At 41.2% G+C, this 16483-nt stretch overlaps 1 protein-coding gene across 8 annotated transcripts in view; it reads left to right on the top strand.

The window, feature by feature from the left end:
• LOC126996672 (mitogen-activated protein kinase kinase kinase kinase 3-like) overlaps positions 1–16483 on the top strand; it is an 88143-nt gene that overhangs the window by 44270 nt on the left and 27390 nt on the right. For all 8 annotated transcript variants that reach the window (XM_050857394.1, XM_050857395.1, XM_050857396.1 and 5 more), the window contains exons 7-10: positions 275–424; positions 3159–3252; positions 6613–6716; positions 14433–14512. In XM_050857394.1, the coding sequence (XP_050713351.1) occupies positions 275–424; positions 3159–3252; positions 6613–6716; positions 14433–14512 (428 nt within the window). The remainder of the gene's footprint in view (positions 1–274; positions 425–3158; positions 3253–6612; positions 6717–14432; positions 14513–16483) is intronic.

The following is a 16483-nucleotide window of genomic DNA, read 5'->3' as shown; positions in this document are numbered from 1 at the left end:
CTCCACCCCATAGTTTTTATTCAAAAGGTCCTCCTTGTTCACATTCTATCCATTTATTTTTAAAACATTGTAATCAAGTCTGTTTTGTCTTTTATCTAAATCAGTTCTGATCCAATCTTTCCAACAATTTCTCTCTCTCTCTCTCTCTCTCTCTCTCTCTCTCTCTGCCATATTGCATGACAGAGAGCATAATTGAATTTATCACCTCACTGCATCCATTACAAGCCAACTCATACCATTTCATATAAATTAGCACCACATCTCTCTTTGACAGCTTGCCCTAACCAAGAATCCCAAGAGAAGACCAACAGCAGATAAATTACTTCTGCACCCCTTCGTAGCAGCTGATTTGCCCAGGTGGCTGGCTGTAGAGCTGCTACAGAAGGCCCACAATCCTCAGCATTCCTTCCCTCCAGAGTTAGAGGTGCGTGTATGTGTGTAATTCATTTTCTGATCATGTTTTGGACTCATGATTGCCAGCTGGATTGTATCCTCCCTAAATAAGCTTGGAGCTCACAATTGATAGATCTTTGGTTACATCTGGAACCTCACACCCATCTGGGAATCAGGACACAACCCCTGACTGACACCCAGTACCCTTTCACCGGTGGGTAGACTGCCTGTCCATCTCCACTCCTCCTGGGAATCAAGCCTGGGTCTCCTTGATTGTGAGGCAGTCGTGCTAACCTCTGCACTGTGGAACTCCGTAGTGCGTGTGTGTTTACTTGTAGTATACAGAATTTGAACTTGCCTCGTGTTATCCTTTGTGTTTCTCAAGCTGTACAGGAAACCCTCTATTTAATACGAGATAGGTACCAAAGAAATTTGTGTTAAATGGAATTTGCACTAGATGGAGCTGTTATTTCAATTGTACTTTTTTTTTTTTTTTTTTTTTTTTTGTGTGTGTGTGTGTGTGTGTGTGTGTGTGTGTGTTTGAATGAGCCAGCTCAAGGAAGAAATTAAGGGTACAAAATATACCAGTATAGGGCTGTTCCTGAAAGCAGAAGACTGTAAAAGTATCTGAAAGAAAACTTGTTTCACTTAGGTGCCTAAATACTTTGGCCTTGAAAGCATTTTCATGATGGGGATGATACAGATGTAACAAGGCTATTTCAAAGCTTACCATTGATTCTGATTGATTCTTGTATAAAAGATTAACCTTTAAAGGCTGGGTGACTTTGTGATATGTCAAGAGTGTGATGGACTCAAAGGCTGGGTAACGTACTGGTATATCATTAGAATTTTGGCTGGATTTTGAGCTCAGGAGCAATCTCTAATTGTCTAGGTCTATAATACACTAAATAAGAGTAGGTTCCACCATACTTATGGTATCCATATGGAAATATGTGGATGGCCTCATTCTGATGTTTGCAAAAGAGCACTAGCCTCAGCCAACAAACTCTGGGAGTGAAATGAAGCTTTTTTTTCTATTTCTTTTTGATGATATAGGATATATGAGTCACCACTTTATCCCTCAAATATGCTGCATCCTTAACACTGCTGCCAACACTGGTTGTAACAGCATGCTATATCTGGGCCTCTTGTTTCTAAAGGTACCACAATATTGAGCTTAAATTTTTGGGCAACAGCTGAGTTTATTTCTTGCCTTTTCTCCATATCATATCTTATTCTAGTCAAAATATGCTTAATATGCCTTGGCTTAGACTTACTAACTGAGGGAGATGAAAGACCTTATGGAGAAATAATTATCACTTCACAGTATTACTGAGACGGTAAACACCAACCCTATGTTCAGCGGACCCGTTAGGCACAGAACTTCCCACAAGGGGAGGGGGAGAGGGGTCCAATGAGACAGTGGTTCAGCTGTGCACAACAAAAGTGGTGTTCCACACAACAACTTTCCCACAATATTCCCACAGCAGCTCTTATAGGCAACTCTTTACTTGAAGCAGCAATCATAGTTGAATGCAACATTTGCAGAAGGCCAAAAGAGGCAACACTGGCCACACTTATTTAGCTACAACATCTATGTTTACAAACTCTGTAGCACACCCTGGGCTAGTGCTGTCCTCTTGACACAAATATTTGCCCCAGTTGCGCAATGTTCAACAAATGTGTGAGAGAGAGAGAACGCAAGGCAGAAAGCCAGCAAACTATATGTAATTGCTGCAGCCTCTGCCCTTGCCAAGATCTTCTACACAACTTCATGTCATGTTTGAACTATGCTTTGTGCCATTAATTTTACTTTTTAGCACTTTATAATAATTTGAAAGTTGAAAAGTTTGGGATAAACTCGCTAATTAGTGAAGTCAGCAATCATGAGATCGCTAATATTGAAAGTCCACTGTACTTACCCACCCACACAATGATGAAGAGATCAAGCTGAGGGAAGCATGCACTACTGCAAAAACTACTACACAGGCTTATTGCTGCTACTACTATTACTTCTATATTCTACTACTATTACTACTACTGCTACTACCACTACTACTCCTGCAACTATTACTACTACTACTGCTGCTAAAAATGATAATAAAAAAAAAAAATAATAATAATAATAATAAAAATAATAATAATAATAAAATAATACTATTAATAACAATAATGATATAAAAAAATAAAGATAATGTGATAATGATGGTAATAATAAAAAAAAGATGATAACAATAAAATTACCAATAAAACCAAATAATCACTGTAGTGTAACGTATATGACTGCTATGAGCCAGTCTTGACCTTGAGCATGCACTTAACCCCTTCGCCTCGGGAGTTTACGTTTGTTGGCACAGTACTAGATCCGTGAGAGATAAGCCTCCCTCTCACACACTCACTTTCCCTCTCCCTCTCCCTCTCCCGTTTCCTTTCATCTTTCTCTCTCTCTCTCTCTCTCTCTCTCTCTCTCTCTCTCTCTCTCTCTCTCTCTCTCTCTCTCTCTCTCTCTCTCTCTCTCACACACACACACACACACACACACACACACACACACACACACACACACACACACATCACCTCCTACCTCATCCCCTTCTTGCATTCTTCCTCCCCATCACTCCCCTTCCCAACACCACACCCTTCTTCCCTCCACTTCTTCCTTCCCTATACATTTCTGCTCCCCATCACTGCTCCTCCCCACACCACACCCCTCTCTCTACCTTGCAAAAATATGTCAAAGTAATGCAGGCTCATTTGCTTCCCAGATGGATGAAGAAGGAGCAGTCACGAATGTCCCGCAAAGGATAACCTCCAGAACACCAGCCCGTCCCAAGCAAAGGACCAAGTCAGAGCTACATAGTAAGCCTCCCTGTACACTACTTTTTAATCTGACTCATCCCTGTACTGTCCAAATCTCTTGTGCAAGAATGAACCACCATCTTCATTCTTTCATTACTCTCACTGGTAAATTATGGAATAGCCTCCCTTCATCTGTATTTCCTCATTTGTAGATTGTGACACTTTCAAGAGGGGAATATCAAGATGCCTCTCCAACTGTATTCAAACTTTCATCTACAATTTTCTCCTGTCCACTTTGTAGGAAAAGTACTTTTGCAGGCTTTTATTTTTATCCTTGAAAAGTGCTATACTGACCTTTGTTGCATCATCACTCATGGAGTAGATATCATAACTATCAGAAAATCCATACACAGTCTATTAGGTTTGTGAATCAGATATATTATCTGTTGATAGCTTTGTTGCTTTTTTCCTTTGGGAATTCTCCTTGAGAGAGTGGCCATGTCAGAAGAGTCAAGTTTTCCCTTCTGTTGTTGGAAGGCCTGACCATGCAGAGGGCTCCCGTGATACATCTGTATCGGGCGAGCTCACCACCTATGATGGGTGTAAGGCAAAGCCTACGGGTCTCATGCATCTCAATCTCAAAGGAGGGAAGGTCCCTGAGCACTCTTTTCTTTATTTTGGGGGTGGCTTGGGTAGTGCAGATGCAGTGCCAGCCAGCAAAATAGGCCTTGGGATTAATCTTTGGAGGGCTCTGTGTGTGGGCTCCTGGAATCCTGTGGATGAGCACAGAGTTCTGAAGGTTACTCTGATTAATGAGCGTATAATGCGAGTGAGGCTGAAACACACTCTGGGCTTCATATCTTTTTTGCAGTGAATGCTCATACCAAGATGTGTGAAACCAGAGATGAGTTGTTTTATGCCAAATTCAACTTAGTATTAGACCAGTTCCCCCTCAGGACACTCATTGTCTTGGGTGACTTTAATGATACTCTACTGGCTTTGACATAGATGGCTATGAGTTATGTGCTGATCCCCATGGCTCTGGTACCAGGAACACCAATAGCTCTCTCCTGAAATTTACAAGGTTCAGGAAACATGAAAATCCAGGCAATTCAAATATGCTCTCTGTCATGCAACGCAGCAGTGTGTGTGTGTGTGTGTGTGTGGGGGGGGGGGGGAGAGAGAGAGAGAGAGAGAGAGAGAGAGAGAGAGAGAGAGAGAGAGAGAGAGAGAGAGAGAAAAATTGTTGGAAAGATTGGATCAGAACTGATTTAGATAGAATATGACAAAACAGAGACTTGATTACAATGTTTTAAAAATAAATGGATAGAATGTGAACAAGGAGGACCTTTTGAATAAAAACAATAGGGTGGAGAATGAGTCGTGAGCGTGACAAGACGTGTGCCGCTTGTACTCCGTGCGGGACCCGCCGTGTCGACGATGGCCAATAGGCACAGGATCAGGGACGTTTATTTTAGGTGTTATGTCTGTGAAGACTTTACAGGCGAAGCGCCGGAATGGATCACATGCTGTTTGTGTCATAAACGGTGCCGTGTGAAATGTGCTCATCTGACAGGAATCAAGCAAGATAATCTGCAGAAAATAAATTGGATTAAGCTGGAATTATCAAGAGAAATATCAGCTGTGGTAAAAGACAAAGTTGAATCTAGGGCACTGAGTGTGAAGGAAGAACAGAAAGAGGTGGCTGAGGTGCTTCGTGCCAATCAAGCTGATTTAGCAGGTGGCAGTTGGGCTGACGTTGCCAAGTGGAGGAGGAAAGTAAAGAAACATCTTCTTGGTGTAAAGGCCTCTGATCAAGATAAAAAGACAACTGAGATGAAAAATGAAGTTTCCCAGGCATTACAAGGCATTCAGATTACTGATTCGAGATGAACGAATGGAGGTAACACTGTTATGAACTTTGATGATGAGAATACAAGGAATCAAGTATCTCAGAAACTGGAAAATGTAGAGCAAGTTTGCACTAAAAGTGTGGGAAAATTAAGGCCAAAGATCATGATCTGCAATGTGCATAAAAAGGAGACCAATGATGAGATAACTGAGACACTGTTAGACAGGAATGAGTTCCTAACTTCCTGTACTCAATTCCAGGAGTTGAGTGGAAAATTGAGAAGATTTTTAGCAAGCCTGCTGCAGGTGGCACAATGCACTATATTTTGAAATGTGATCCAACTGTTAGAGAGCTGATTCATAAGCATCATGACTGTACTGCCAAGAACAATGGAGAAGCCCCGAAGTGTTACAAATGTGCTGGTGATCATAAATCAAAGGACTGCACCATTGCCTCACGAACCTACAAATGCTTTCTTTTTCTTTTTTTAGTTTTCTTTAGCAAACAGCACAAAACAACCACTGCAATGTCTGGATCCATTGTTTGTTTTACTTTTCAGCTGATATTTCCCAGAATGCAACAGTCCTCTGTGTGACCAAACTTAAGGATAAATTTGAGGCAGAAAATTGTCGGTTGGTAATATCAGTGGAAAATTCCTGAGAAACTAGGTTGTGTGACTGCGCCTATAAGCTGCTTGTGTCACACTGGGCCTTTTTCCTCCAACCATGTTGGCAATAGGGGCGACCGGCAACTCCAGCTTTTCTGGGTGTGTGCCACACACGGCCAAGGTCAGTTGTCCGTATTCACAATGTAAACAAAGCAATCGCCCTGTATGACATGGTGCCGTCTGCTAAAGTGCGGCTTGTGCTGCTGTTACTCAATTTATGGACTTGTTGCTGCAGTTAAATGAAAGGAAGAAGCGGTTGTGGGCACGATCATGACTTCAAAGACGGGAGGACAGGAGTGTTTACCCAAACCTCGTCAGAGAACTGTGCTGTGAAGATGGAGTCCTTCTACAATTTTCATAGAATGGAGAAGAGTTTTTTTTAACTGTGGTCCCACAGCATGGGGCATTCTCTTATCTTGTCAATTAAATAGTAAAGAAAGCAGCTCTGCCAGTCCACTTTATGAATTTCTTCGTTGGCCATTTTCTGCTACTCACTCCTCAGCCACTGTCATCGTCTGTTTGTTTACATACAGCCGCGCAGTTGCTCGTACTCCCAACTGTTTTCCATCTGTATGGACAACCGATAACTTGCTTCCAGTTGAGCGCATGGGCAACTGCGTTTGCCAGTAGCCTCAATGGTTAAAGGAAAAAGGCCAGTGTGACAACACCTTAAGGAATCGCATGCTCTGCCGACGGTAGGTAGATGTGACCTGTACATGTCAAAGCAATGTGAAACTTGGGCCAATAATGCGCGAAAGTCGGGATGGTAAGAATTTAGGACTAATCGTGAAACTTGAGGTTCGAGAAACTTGGATAGCACGAAACTTGGGAGGGTAACTGTAGTTGTAATAATAATGGAAATTAGGGCTCTAATTCTTTTCATGGTTTTTGCTTTTTACAGTGGAGTCTGTCAACTTCGAGCCACCTCTAGTCACTGAGCTCAATGCTGAACCACCACCTGCCCGGTACACAGTGGCTGGCCAGGCCTGGGACTCTGCCATGGAGGTAATGTATTTAGCACCTAAAACTAACATTGTTACCTGTCTTAACCCTTTCAGTCCGGGGGACGTATATTCACATCCTGGTCGCCAACCACTCCCATCTGGTGGACGTATCTATACGTCCTACTTGCTACGTGCCACATACGGGAGACGTGTATATAAGTCCTGTTTAATTTTGGTATGCCATAGCAGGGATACGTTTTCTGGGACATAGATGGTTTTAGAGAAATCAATATGGGTAACAAAATTATACGGTAACGAAGAAGAAATTCTACTGTGAGAACTTTTGCAGTCTTTCACAGACATATCTTTATCTCACACACACACACACATGCACGCACGCACGCACGCACGCACGCACGCACATACACATACACACACACACACACACACACACACTTTTTGGCTTTTGACTTTTAATGTGTTAGCTTTTTAATGTTTTGCCTATTTTACCTATAATCTGTGACATACAGGGGAGGGCATTATTGGCGCTGTTCCTGGAAAGAGGTTGGGAGGAGAGGAGGAGGAGAAAGTGTTGTATTGGTGGATTGTAAAAGAAAAAATGGAAAACCGTACCGAGAATGAGATTGGGCTGTTTATGCCGCCATCACGTAAACAACAATTATTGGCAGATTTTTCGAGATTCGAGGAAAAGAACAGTCAGTTACAAAATAGATTATTGCAGAGAAGAGTGAAAGGTTTGGAGAGTGATTTTGAAGTGGTGATGAAGATGGTGAGTGAGTTGAGAAGGGAGAGAAAGATAACTGATTTAGAAAATAAAGTGGGGGAGCTTGAGAATCAGCTGATAAAATGCTTGGAGGGGTTAAAGGAAAGCGTGGATTCGGTGGAAAAGTTGAATAAGGAGCGGAATAAGTGGGAGGATAAGCGAAAGGATGAAAAAGTGGAAGTGGAGCAAAGAGTTAAAAAATTGGAACAGAAAGTTGACAATGGTGGAGAGATGGTGCAAAGTGGGAGTGTACAGAGCTTTAAGGAGATTGTGGAGGAGCAGTTGGAGGAGAGGATGGCTGAGAAGGTGGTGAAGGTAATCAAAGAAAATGAGGCCCTGGTAAGAGGCACGGTTGAGAAAAAGAAGAGTGTCATTGTGTTCGGTGTCAAGGAGAAGACCCCAAGCAAACCTGCGAGGGAAAACAACTTGAAAGATGTAGTGAAGAAGATAGTGCAGAGGGTACAAGAAGATGGAAGGGACCTGGTGAAAGAAATAGATGACTGTCATAGGATTGGAAAATACAATGGCGAAAGAGATAGACCAATTAGGATATGATTTAAGGCACAGAGCGAAGCAGAAGAGGCCCTGGCAGGAGCTTGGAAGCTAGCAGGAGAAGAAGACACCAAAATGATATGGCTGAGAAAAGATCTGAATGAACAAGAGAGAGACAAGTTGAATGAACTTAGAGGTGAGGTTTGTGATTTAAGGGGGCGACTATGGGGTATTTATTGACTAATATATTTATAATCGGACGAGTACATTTTTTGGAAAGCCTAAACTACTTAAAGGTTGGATTATAAATTTTTTTCCACCTTTTTCCACCACCACCTGCTTCATCACCACTTACTCCACCACCACCTACAACACCACCAACTGCAGAATCAGCTACATTGCCTCATGAGACATTATTGCAGCTCCAATAACAGATTAACATTGAGCCTGATTACAAGCAAAACTTTCATCACCGTTTCGCTTTCTTAGCTACAAACGCTGTTTTTGAGGCAGAATTGCCCAGTACGGTCGTGGTGGAAAAGCTTGACTTTCTGACACCCTCACCTTTGATTAAAACTTTTTTTATAAAGGGGGACCAGATGCCTTATCATTCTCCAGTAAGTCAACAAGGTATACAAAATAATGTGTGAAAGTTTCATGCCAGTCAAATAAATACAAATGGCAAAACGGGGAAAAAAAAAAAAAATCTGTAAGAGCCAATATATAAAAAATTAGTTTTTTACACTTCAAAAAATTTCACAAAATTGGTAAAAAGTCTGACCGACTATTGTTAGGTATCATTTGAAACGACAACTAAAGGGCAATTTTTTGTTGCGAATGAATTTCAAAAAATGTCAAAAGAAAACGGGACAGTGGAGAAAATTATAAGAGACAAATTTTTTTTTTTTATTCCTTGAAGACGAAACAAAAAATAAAAAATTCACTTCCAGCAAAAAGTAGATAGGTAAACACAGTATCTATTGTATTTTTTTCAAAGCGATTAACTGAAAAATAAGGTCTGTGAAACAAAAAAAAGAAAAATACGCTTTGTTTGAGTCTCCTAAACTTCACCCGAATTTAATGAAATTCACAGAATATCATACACCAACAAACAACATATGAAGATTTCAAAGCTATTGGACGTACCATATGCGCAGAAGGACCCCCCGTAGTTGCCCTCCTCAAATGAGAAGAGATCGGAAGAAGAGGATTTATTTATTTATTTATTTATTTTTTTATTTTTTTTATTTTTTTTAGAGTAATGGATATGAAAGTGAGGAGGTGGTTCATGGTGATTAGAGGAAGGAGGAAAGATGGAAAGTGTCATATACGAATATGAATGGAATAGTGTCATCGTGGATAGAGTTTAACAACTATTTGAGAGACAAAGAACCTGATATTGTGGGGCTGACAAACTAAGTTGTGTGACCCAATTGAGGTGGTGGGGATTGGAGAAGGTGCATACAATATATGGAGGAGAGACAGAAGGAGAAAACAGGGAGGAGGTGTGATGTTGATGGTAAGGAAAGGCATTAGGGTGGAGGAGGTGATTGAGGGTGAAGGCTTGGCAGAGGTACTGAAAGTGAAAATTGTGGGTGCTGAAGGAAGAAGGAAGCAGTATGTAGTTGGGTATGTGCCACCAAGAACCAATGCATGGAAGGCCCGAGAATATGAACAAATGATATAAGATGCGGTGAGTTGCCTGGATGGAATGTTGAGAGGGTGAAAGAATAATTTTAATGGGTGATTTTAATTGCTAGGAGGTAGAATGGGAGGATTGGCAGACGCAGGGAACAGAAGAGTCGTGGGGAGGAAGACTCCTGCAACTGGCAATGGAACATGTGCTGACGTAATGGATTAAGGAACATACTAGATTCGGGAAAGAAGGCGAGGCATCAAGACTTGACCTGGTATATAGTAAGGAGCCATAAGTAATAGAAAATCTTAAAGTAGATTGTCCAATAGCAAAGAGCGACCATGCGGTTGTGGAATTTGAAGTAAAAGAAAAGAGAACGATTGACCGAAAAGAGTATCACAAAATTGGGAGAAGTAACTACTGTAAGGTAGACTTTGTTAACATGAGAACTTTTTTTGAAAATGCAAATTGGAGTGGGCTGTACAAAGCCAAGAGTACACAAGACAAGTGGGAAGAGTTTCTAAGGCTATACAAGGAAGCCGAGAATAGATATGTCCCTAAGGTAACCAAAAAGGATGTTGGTAAAAAGGAATGGTTTAACAAAAGATGCGAGGCAGCTAGAAAGAGAAAGGAGGAAGCTTGGAAGGGATGGAGGGGACGAAGAAGAATCAACTTGTGGAACGATTACAAACAAGCAAGGAACAAATATACAAAGATTAGAAGAGAAGAAAAACGGAAATATGAAAAAGATATAATCGACAAGAGCAAAGATCAACCTAAGCTATTCTATAGACATGTGAACGGCAAATTAAAGAATAAAGAAACAATCGGTAAACTGAAAATGGATGGAACTACATATGAGGGCCCAGCAGAGATGGCAGAAGTGATGAACAACAGTTTCCATAGAGTTTTCACAAAAGAAGACGAATTTGTACAACCATCGTGCCAGGAAAGAGGAAGGGTTATGTAGGAGATACAGTTAACGGTGCAGGAGGTCAAGGAAAGCTTGAACAAGCTGGATGTAAGAAAGGTGACAGGGCCAGATGGAGTATCAGGGTGGATTTTGAAAGAATGTAGTGAGCAACTTGCAGAGAAACTGCACTCCATAATGAGGGCCTCCCTGAGTGGAGGAAGAGTACCACAAGATTGGAAGAGAGCGAACATAGTACCAATTTTTAAGGGAGGAAAGAAAGAGGACTCATTAAATTACAGACTGGTATCACTCACTAGTGTGGTTGCGAAGATATGCGAGAGGCTGGTTAAAAACAGGTGGTCGGATTTCCTAGAAAGTGAGGAAATTATCTCGAATTGCCAGTTTGGATTCAGGAGAGGGAGATCTTGTGTCACCAACTTGTTACGTTATTACTCAAGGGTGACAGATTTAATACAAGAGAGAGAAGGCTGGGGGGATGGAGTGTACCTGGATTTGAAAAAGGCATTCGACAAAGTGCCGCACAGAAGACAAATTTGGAAAATTAAAGATAGGGGTGGAGTGGGTGATGGACTGATTAAATGGCTGGAGGACTCCCTAACTAACAGGGAAATGAGGACGATAATCAGGGACAGGGTTTTCAACTGGTGCCCAGTGAGGAGTGGGGTCCCACAAGGTTCGGTGCTGGCGCCAATAATGTTTGCTGTTTATATAAATGATATGGTGGATGGAGTGACCAGCTATGTGAGCTTGTTTGCAGATGATGCAAAGCTATTGAGACGAGTGAATGATGTGAAGGACTGTGAGGCACTGCAGAGGGACCTGGATAAAATATGGTAGTGGAGTGGTACATGGCAGATGGAATTCAAACTTGGGAAATGTAAAAAAATAGAGTTTAGTAGGAGTGGTAGAAGATGTGAATACGATTATAAGATGGGAAGTGAGATAATATGCAGAGGGATGGAAGAAAAAGATTTGGGAGTGACTATCTGAGAGAACATGTCACCGGACAAACACATCAACAGGATAATGGGACAAACTATAAATTTGCTGAGGAACATAAGGACGGCATTTTTGTATTTGGACGAGGAGATGATGAAGAAAATAATAGTTACAATGATAAGGCCAAGGTTGGAGTATGCATCAGTGGTCTGGTCTCCTCACGAAAAGAAGAACATAAGAAAGCTGGAAAGAGTGCAGAGAGTGGCAACTAAGATGGTACCGGAACTTAGTGATCGGACATATGAGAAGAGACTCAATAGCATGGGGCTCACAACCCTGGAGAGAAGAAGAGAGAGAGGAGACCTGATAGTGGTGCACAGGGTGGCGAGCGGGGTGGAGAATCTGGACAGAGAGGACCTGTGTATGTGGAACGAGAGAGAAACGAGAGGACATAGAAAGAAGTTGAGGGCGACCACATGCAGGCGAGATGTGAAAAAGTTTAGCTTCCCAAACACAAGCATTGAGCTATGGAATAGACTGGAGGAGGAGGTGGTTTGTGCAAGAAACATTCATGATTTTAAGGAAAAGTTAGATAAGAGCGGATATGGAGACGGGACAGCGCGAACCTAGCTCTTTTCCCGTATGTCACAACTAGGTAAATACAACTAGGTAAATACACACACACACACACACACACACACACACACACACACACACACACCAAGCTCCGTCCCCCCCCCCCCCCCCCCCCATATCAGACTCCCATTCCCCGTGTCTCTCAGAAAAGGTCTGTTAAATGGAATGTTCTAACTTGCCTGCTTGAACACAAACATCTGCAAGCAACATTCAGTCCTTATTAACCCGGTAGCAGCGACTAGCCAAATTTGTGGCTTTACCGTGTAGCAGCGACGGGCCAATTTTGTGCCATGAAATAAACCCCCAAAAATAGATGATACATCAACTGATCACAAAAGCTTTGATATATATTATGAAATGGTGTGTATGAGTGATGATTTTTTCTCATTTTTCTTGCTTAGAGAGACCATTAAGAAACATGATCCCCACTGCTACTGGGTTAATGCCTTGTCCCAGCATTACTTGGCATTTTGCATGGCACCTGCTTCAGGATGGGTGTGGACTGGTCTCAGTTCCCTCAGTCAGAACTGAGGGGAGGTCAGTAGGGTAGCACCATTAATCCACCCTGTCCTGAACTGATCCCTGACTTCAGAGGCTTGGCCTCTGGGCTAAATGGGGTTAGAAAGGTGTTGCCCCATCTCAGTCCTCTCAAGGGACTCCCAAACCTGACAAGTGGAAACTTAAGAACTGGACTCCAAATTATGTTGATATTTTATCATACTACAGTCAAACCTCATCATTTGCGAATATATGGGCGGTCTGAAGGTGCGCAAATGGCGAATGCGCAAATGGCGAACTTAATAACCTATAGGGAAAAGTACCTATGGGTGGTCATGGCCCAAAACCCCCACTACCAGCAACAACAACAACAACAAAACAAAAAAACAAACAAAAAAAGGTCTGCTGGCAGGAAACACGTCATACTCGCGGCCAATCTCTCGCTTTTTTTTTCCACTGTCCACCTTCTTAATCACTTCCACCTGTGCTATGGTCATCATCGGGTTCTTCCGGGGTTTAGGCTTCGATGACGCTGCGTGCAGCATGATGGTGGTGCAAAGGTGAGGCAGAAAACATCGAATAATCGCAGTCACCACGAGACGAGGAGAGGCGATCGGGTTAAGGCGGGAAATGACATGTTGTGTATGTTGGCAGTGTTCTTCACTGGCGGCAGAGGGCGCGCGGGTGGTAGACAGCTGTAGCCCGCCAGTGGACGTCATTTTGCTGCCAGAAGAGCTAGTAAACATCCTCAGAATATCAGTGGATGCCATTTTGCTGCCAGAACAGCTAGTAAACATCCTCAGAATATCAGTGGATGCCATTTTGCTGCCAGAACAGCTAGTAAACATCCTCAGAATATCAGCGGATGCCATTTTGCTGCCAGAACAGCTAGTAAACATCCTCAGAATATCAGTGGATGCCATTTTGCTGCCAGAACAGCTAGTAAACATCCTCAGAATATCAGCGGATGCCATTTTGCTGCCAGAACAGCTAGTAAACATCCTCAGAATATCAGTGGATGCCATTTTGCTGCCAGAACAGCTAGTAAACATCCTCAGAATATCAGCGGATGCCATTTTGCTGCCAGAACAGCTAGTAAACATCCTCAGAATATCAGCGGATGCCATTTTGTTGCCAGAACAGCTAGTAAACATCCTCAGAATATCAGCGGATGCCATTTTGCTGCCAGAACAGCTAGTAAACATCCTCAGAATATCAGCGGATGCCGTTTTGCTGCCAGAACAGCTAGTAAATGTCCTCAGAATATGAGCGGATGCCATTTTACTGCCAGAACAGCTAGTAAACGTCCTCAAGATCAGCGGACGCCATTTTGCTGCCAGAACAGCTAGTAAACGTCCTTAGAAGATCAGTGGATGCCATTTTGCTGCCAGAACAGCTAGTAAACGTCCTCAGAAGATTAACGGACGCCATTTTGCTGCCAAAACAGCTAGTAAACGTCCTGAGAAGATCAGCGGACGCCATTTTGCTGCCAGTGAGACGCCGTTACCATAGCGGCAAGGTGCGCAAATGGCAGGACCACCTGCTCAAATGGTGGTGATGGCCGCAAATTAAGGCTGCGCAAATGGTGAGTGTGCAAATGGTGAGGTTTTACTGTAGTAAAGTACAGTTGCGAGACCTAGGTACTGTGCAAAGTTATGGTACTGAATTTTTTATTTGGTACAAATTACAATAAAGGTATCATACTATCCCATACTGCATGCCCTGCTGTTAAGTTGTATGAGTTATTGTTTTTTTCATGAACTGGCTAGTTGAGTGTAACAAGGACAATGATGATGTTTCAAGAATCTTTGTTTGTTTGCAATAGTATGTCTTGATATTATAATTGAGCACTTTGCAGGAGGGTGAGGTGTCGCTGGATAACCATGACATAGTGGAGGCCTGGATTGGGAATGACCCTGATACGGAAGTAAAAACCAAGTAAGTCAGATGTCTTTTGTAATGTGATCAGGAAAATCACTTCAAGGCAACAACACTGTAAGGTTTCTTTTTCTTCTGATGATGATTAGCAAGTGGATGCAGGAAGGTAGATGTATCACCCTATATAAGACAAAATTGCACCATACCATGCACAGTAGCATAGTGCATGTCTGAAAATGTAGTACAAAAAATTCTTGATTGACTGAAGTCCCATCTGAAGCAGGTATTTTGTGTGTATTCATTTATTTTACTAATATGTTTTTTTCAGGGTGTTGCAGGTATCTTTCTTTTCCATATATTGGCAAATATGAAGTTTAACAATTAAGGATTATGAAAGATGACAGTATTAAAGTTTAGTTTTTAACTCCAGTCTAATCTAGTTATTTTTTTGTTTTTTCATATAGTATGTAATTGCCTTTTAACCCTCAAGGTGTGTTAGAATTATAATGAATACTGACAATTTGTGCAGGAACTTCTGTTCTGTTGTATAGTTGTATATACACAAATTTATTGTACATAGGACATTTTATTGAATATTTAAGGTGTTATTGTCTCATTACTCTAACAGTGTCTAGCATCCAGAGACTTTGCTAATGTATGCACACACACACACACACACACACATACACACAAGTTTAACTCCTTTTGAAATATTATATGAAGGTTTACTTTCCTGAGTTCTATAAATGCTGAGGCTTGTCCTTAATGCATCACAGAAGCCCTCAGGCAAATACTCATAATTAGTAATGTTTAATAATTGAATTAAGACTTTCCTACTTGATTATCAAGGTGAGGACTAACTTGCTTGTCTGTGATGATTAATGACTTATCTGTCCTAACTTTTTATAAACTTTATTTATTGGTTTCATATAATCTATAAATACCTCTGAACTCTATGGAAGAAAATTGCTCAGCAGCTGTAATTTCTATTGCCAAGTGATTATAAATGGCTTTACTCTTTTTTGTAATTGTTCTGTACCACATACACTTTCCTCCTAGACAAAAAATATTTCATTGTATTTCATTTGAGATATACTGAAATTTCTTTCTTAAGATTAACCTTTATTTTTACCATGCTTGATATTTCATCAGTAACTTCCTTTTAAAACTGGTATCATATGAGACTGGAACCCATTACCTCCTAGTGCACTATGTGACCTCAGTCAAATGAGGTTTACGAGTGCCTTAATATCAAATAGCTAAATAAATGTCACCCATCCACAGTATACTTAACTTGAATGGATCCACATGGCTGAAAGCTCTTAAGCAAACTCATAACTAGACAATGTGCTGAAGATATTTTAAGAAGTCATTATTTGTATTAATTTGCATGTAAATAATATTTTTTGAAAGTAAGTCTCATGGAATTGGCCAGTGCTTACAGCTGCTGAGTTACTAAATATTTTTGTATAACCAACCACCTAAACCACCCATATTCATTTTATAACTAGGAACTAACTTGGTAGTCCTCCACCCTGCTTTTTTATTTGTTTGGTAGTTGAAGTAATAGTGTAGGGAGCTTTTTAAAATGTTCTCCATTATATTTTTGGATCCCAAATGCTTTCATTTCATACAAGTTATTTAACCTATTTGCATATTTTACAGCTTTTTACCATTAAATATGTAACATCATATAGTTTGCACCTTATCTTTAGTATTGCTGTCACAGCAGTTTTCTGTAGGGTATTGCAGTTGTGGTTTATTAGAGTATGGTGGAATCTCAGTTAGCAAGAGGGAAGTATATACAGAATATCAAGTTATGTTGATGTGATTTTGAACAAAATACTGTTGCGTGTACAATTTGACGTTTGAAAAGCAGATAGGTGTCTGGAGCACCATCATAAATAAATTCAATATTAACTCCTTTTTATGAGTTGGGATTCTTTTTAAAAATATATATATCGTTAGCTACAGTTTGAGTGTGTGAAGTGGCTGATATGAGGAATATTTCAGCTACTGTTCCTCCTTTCA

This window comes from Eriocheir sinensis, chromosome 10, assembly GCF_024679095.1.
Source record: "Eriocheir sinensis breed Jianghai 21 chromosome 10, ASM2467909v1, whole genome shotgun sequence".
NCBI classification, from domain to species: Eukaryota; Metazoa; Arthropoda; class Malacostraca; order Decapoda; family Varunidae; genus Eriocheir; species Eriocheir sinensis.
The sequence above is the reverse complement of the archived record's forward strand: the minus strand, read 5'-3'. Positions and strand labels throughout refer to the sequence as shown.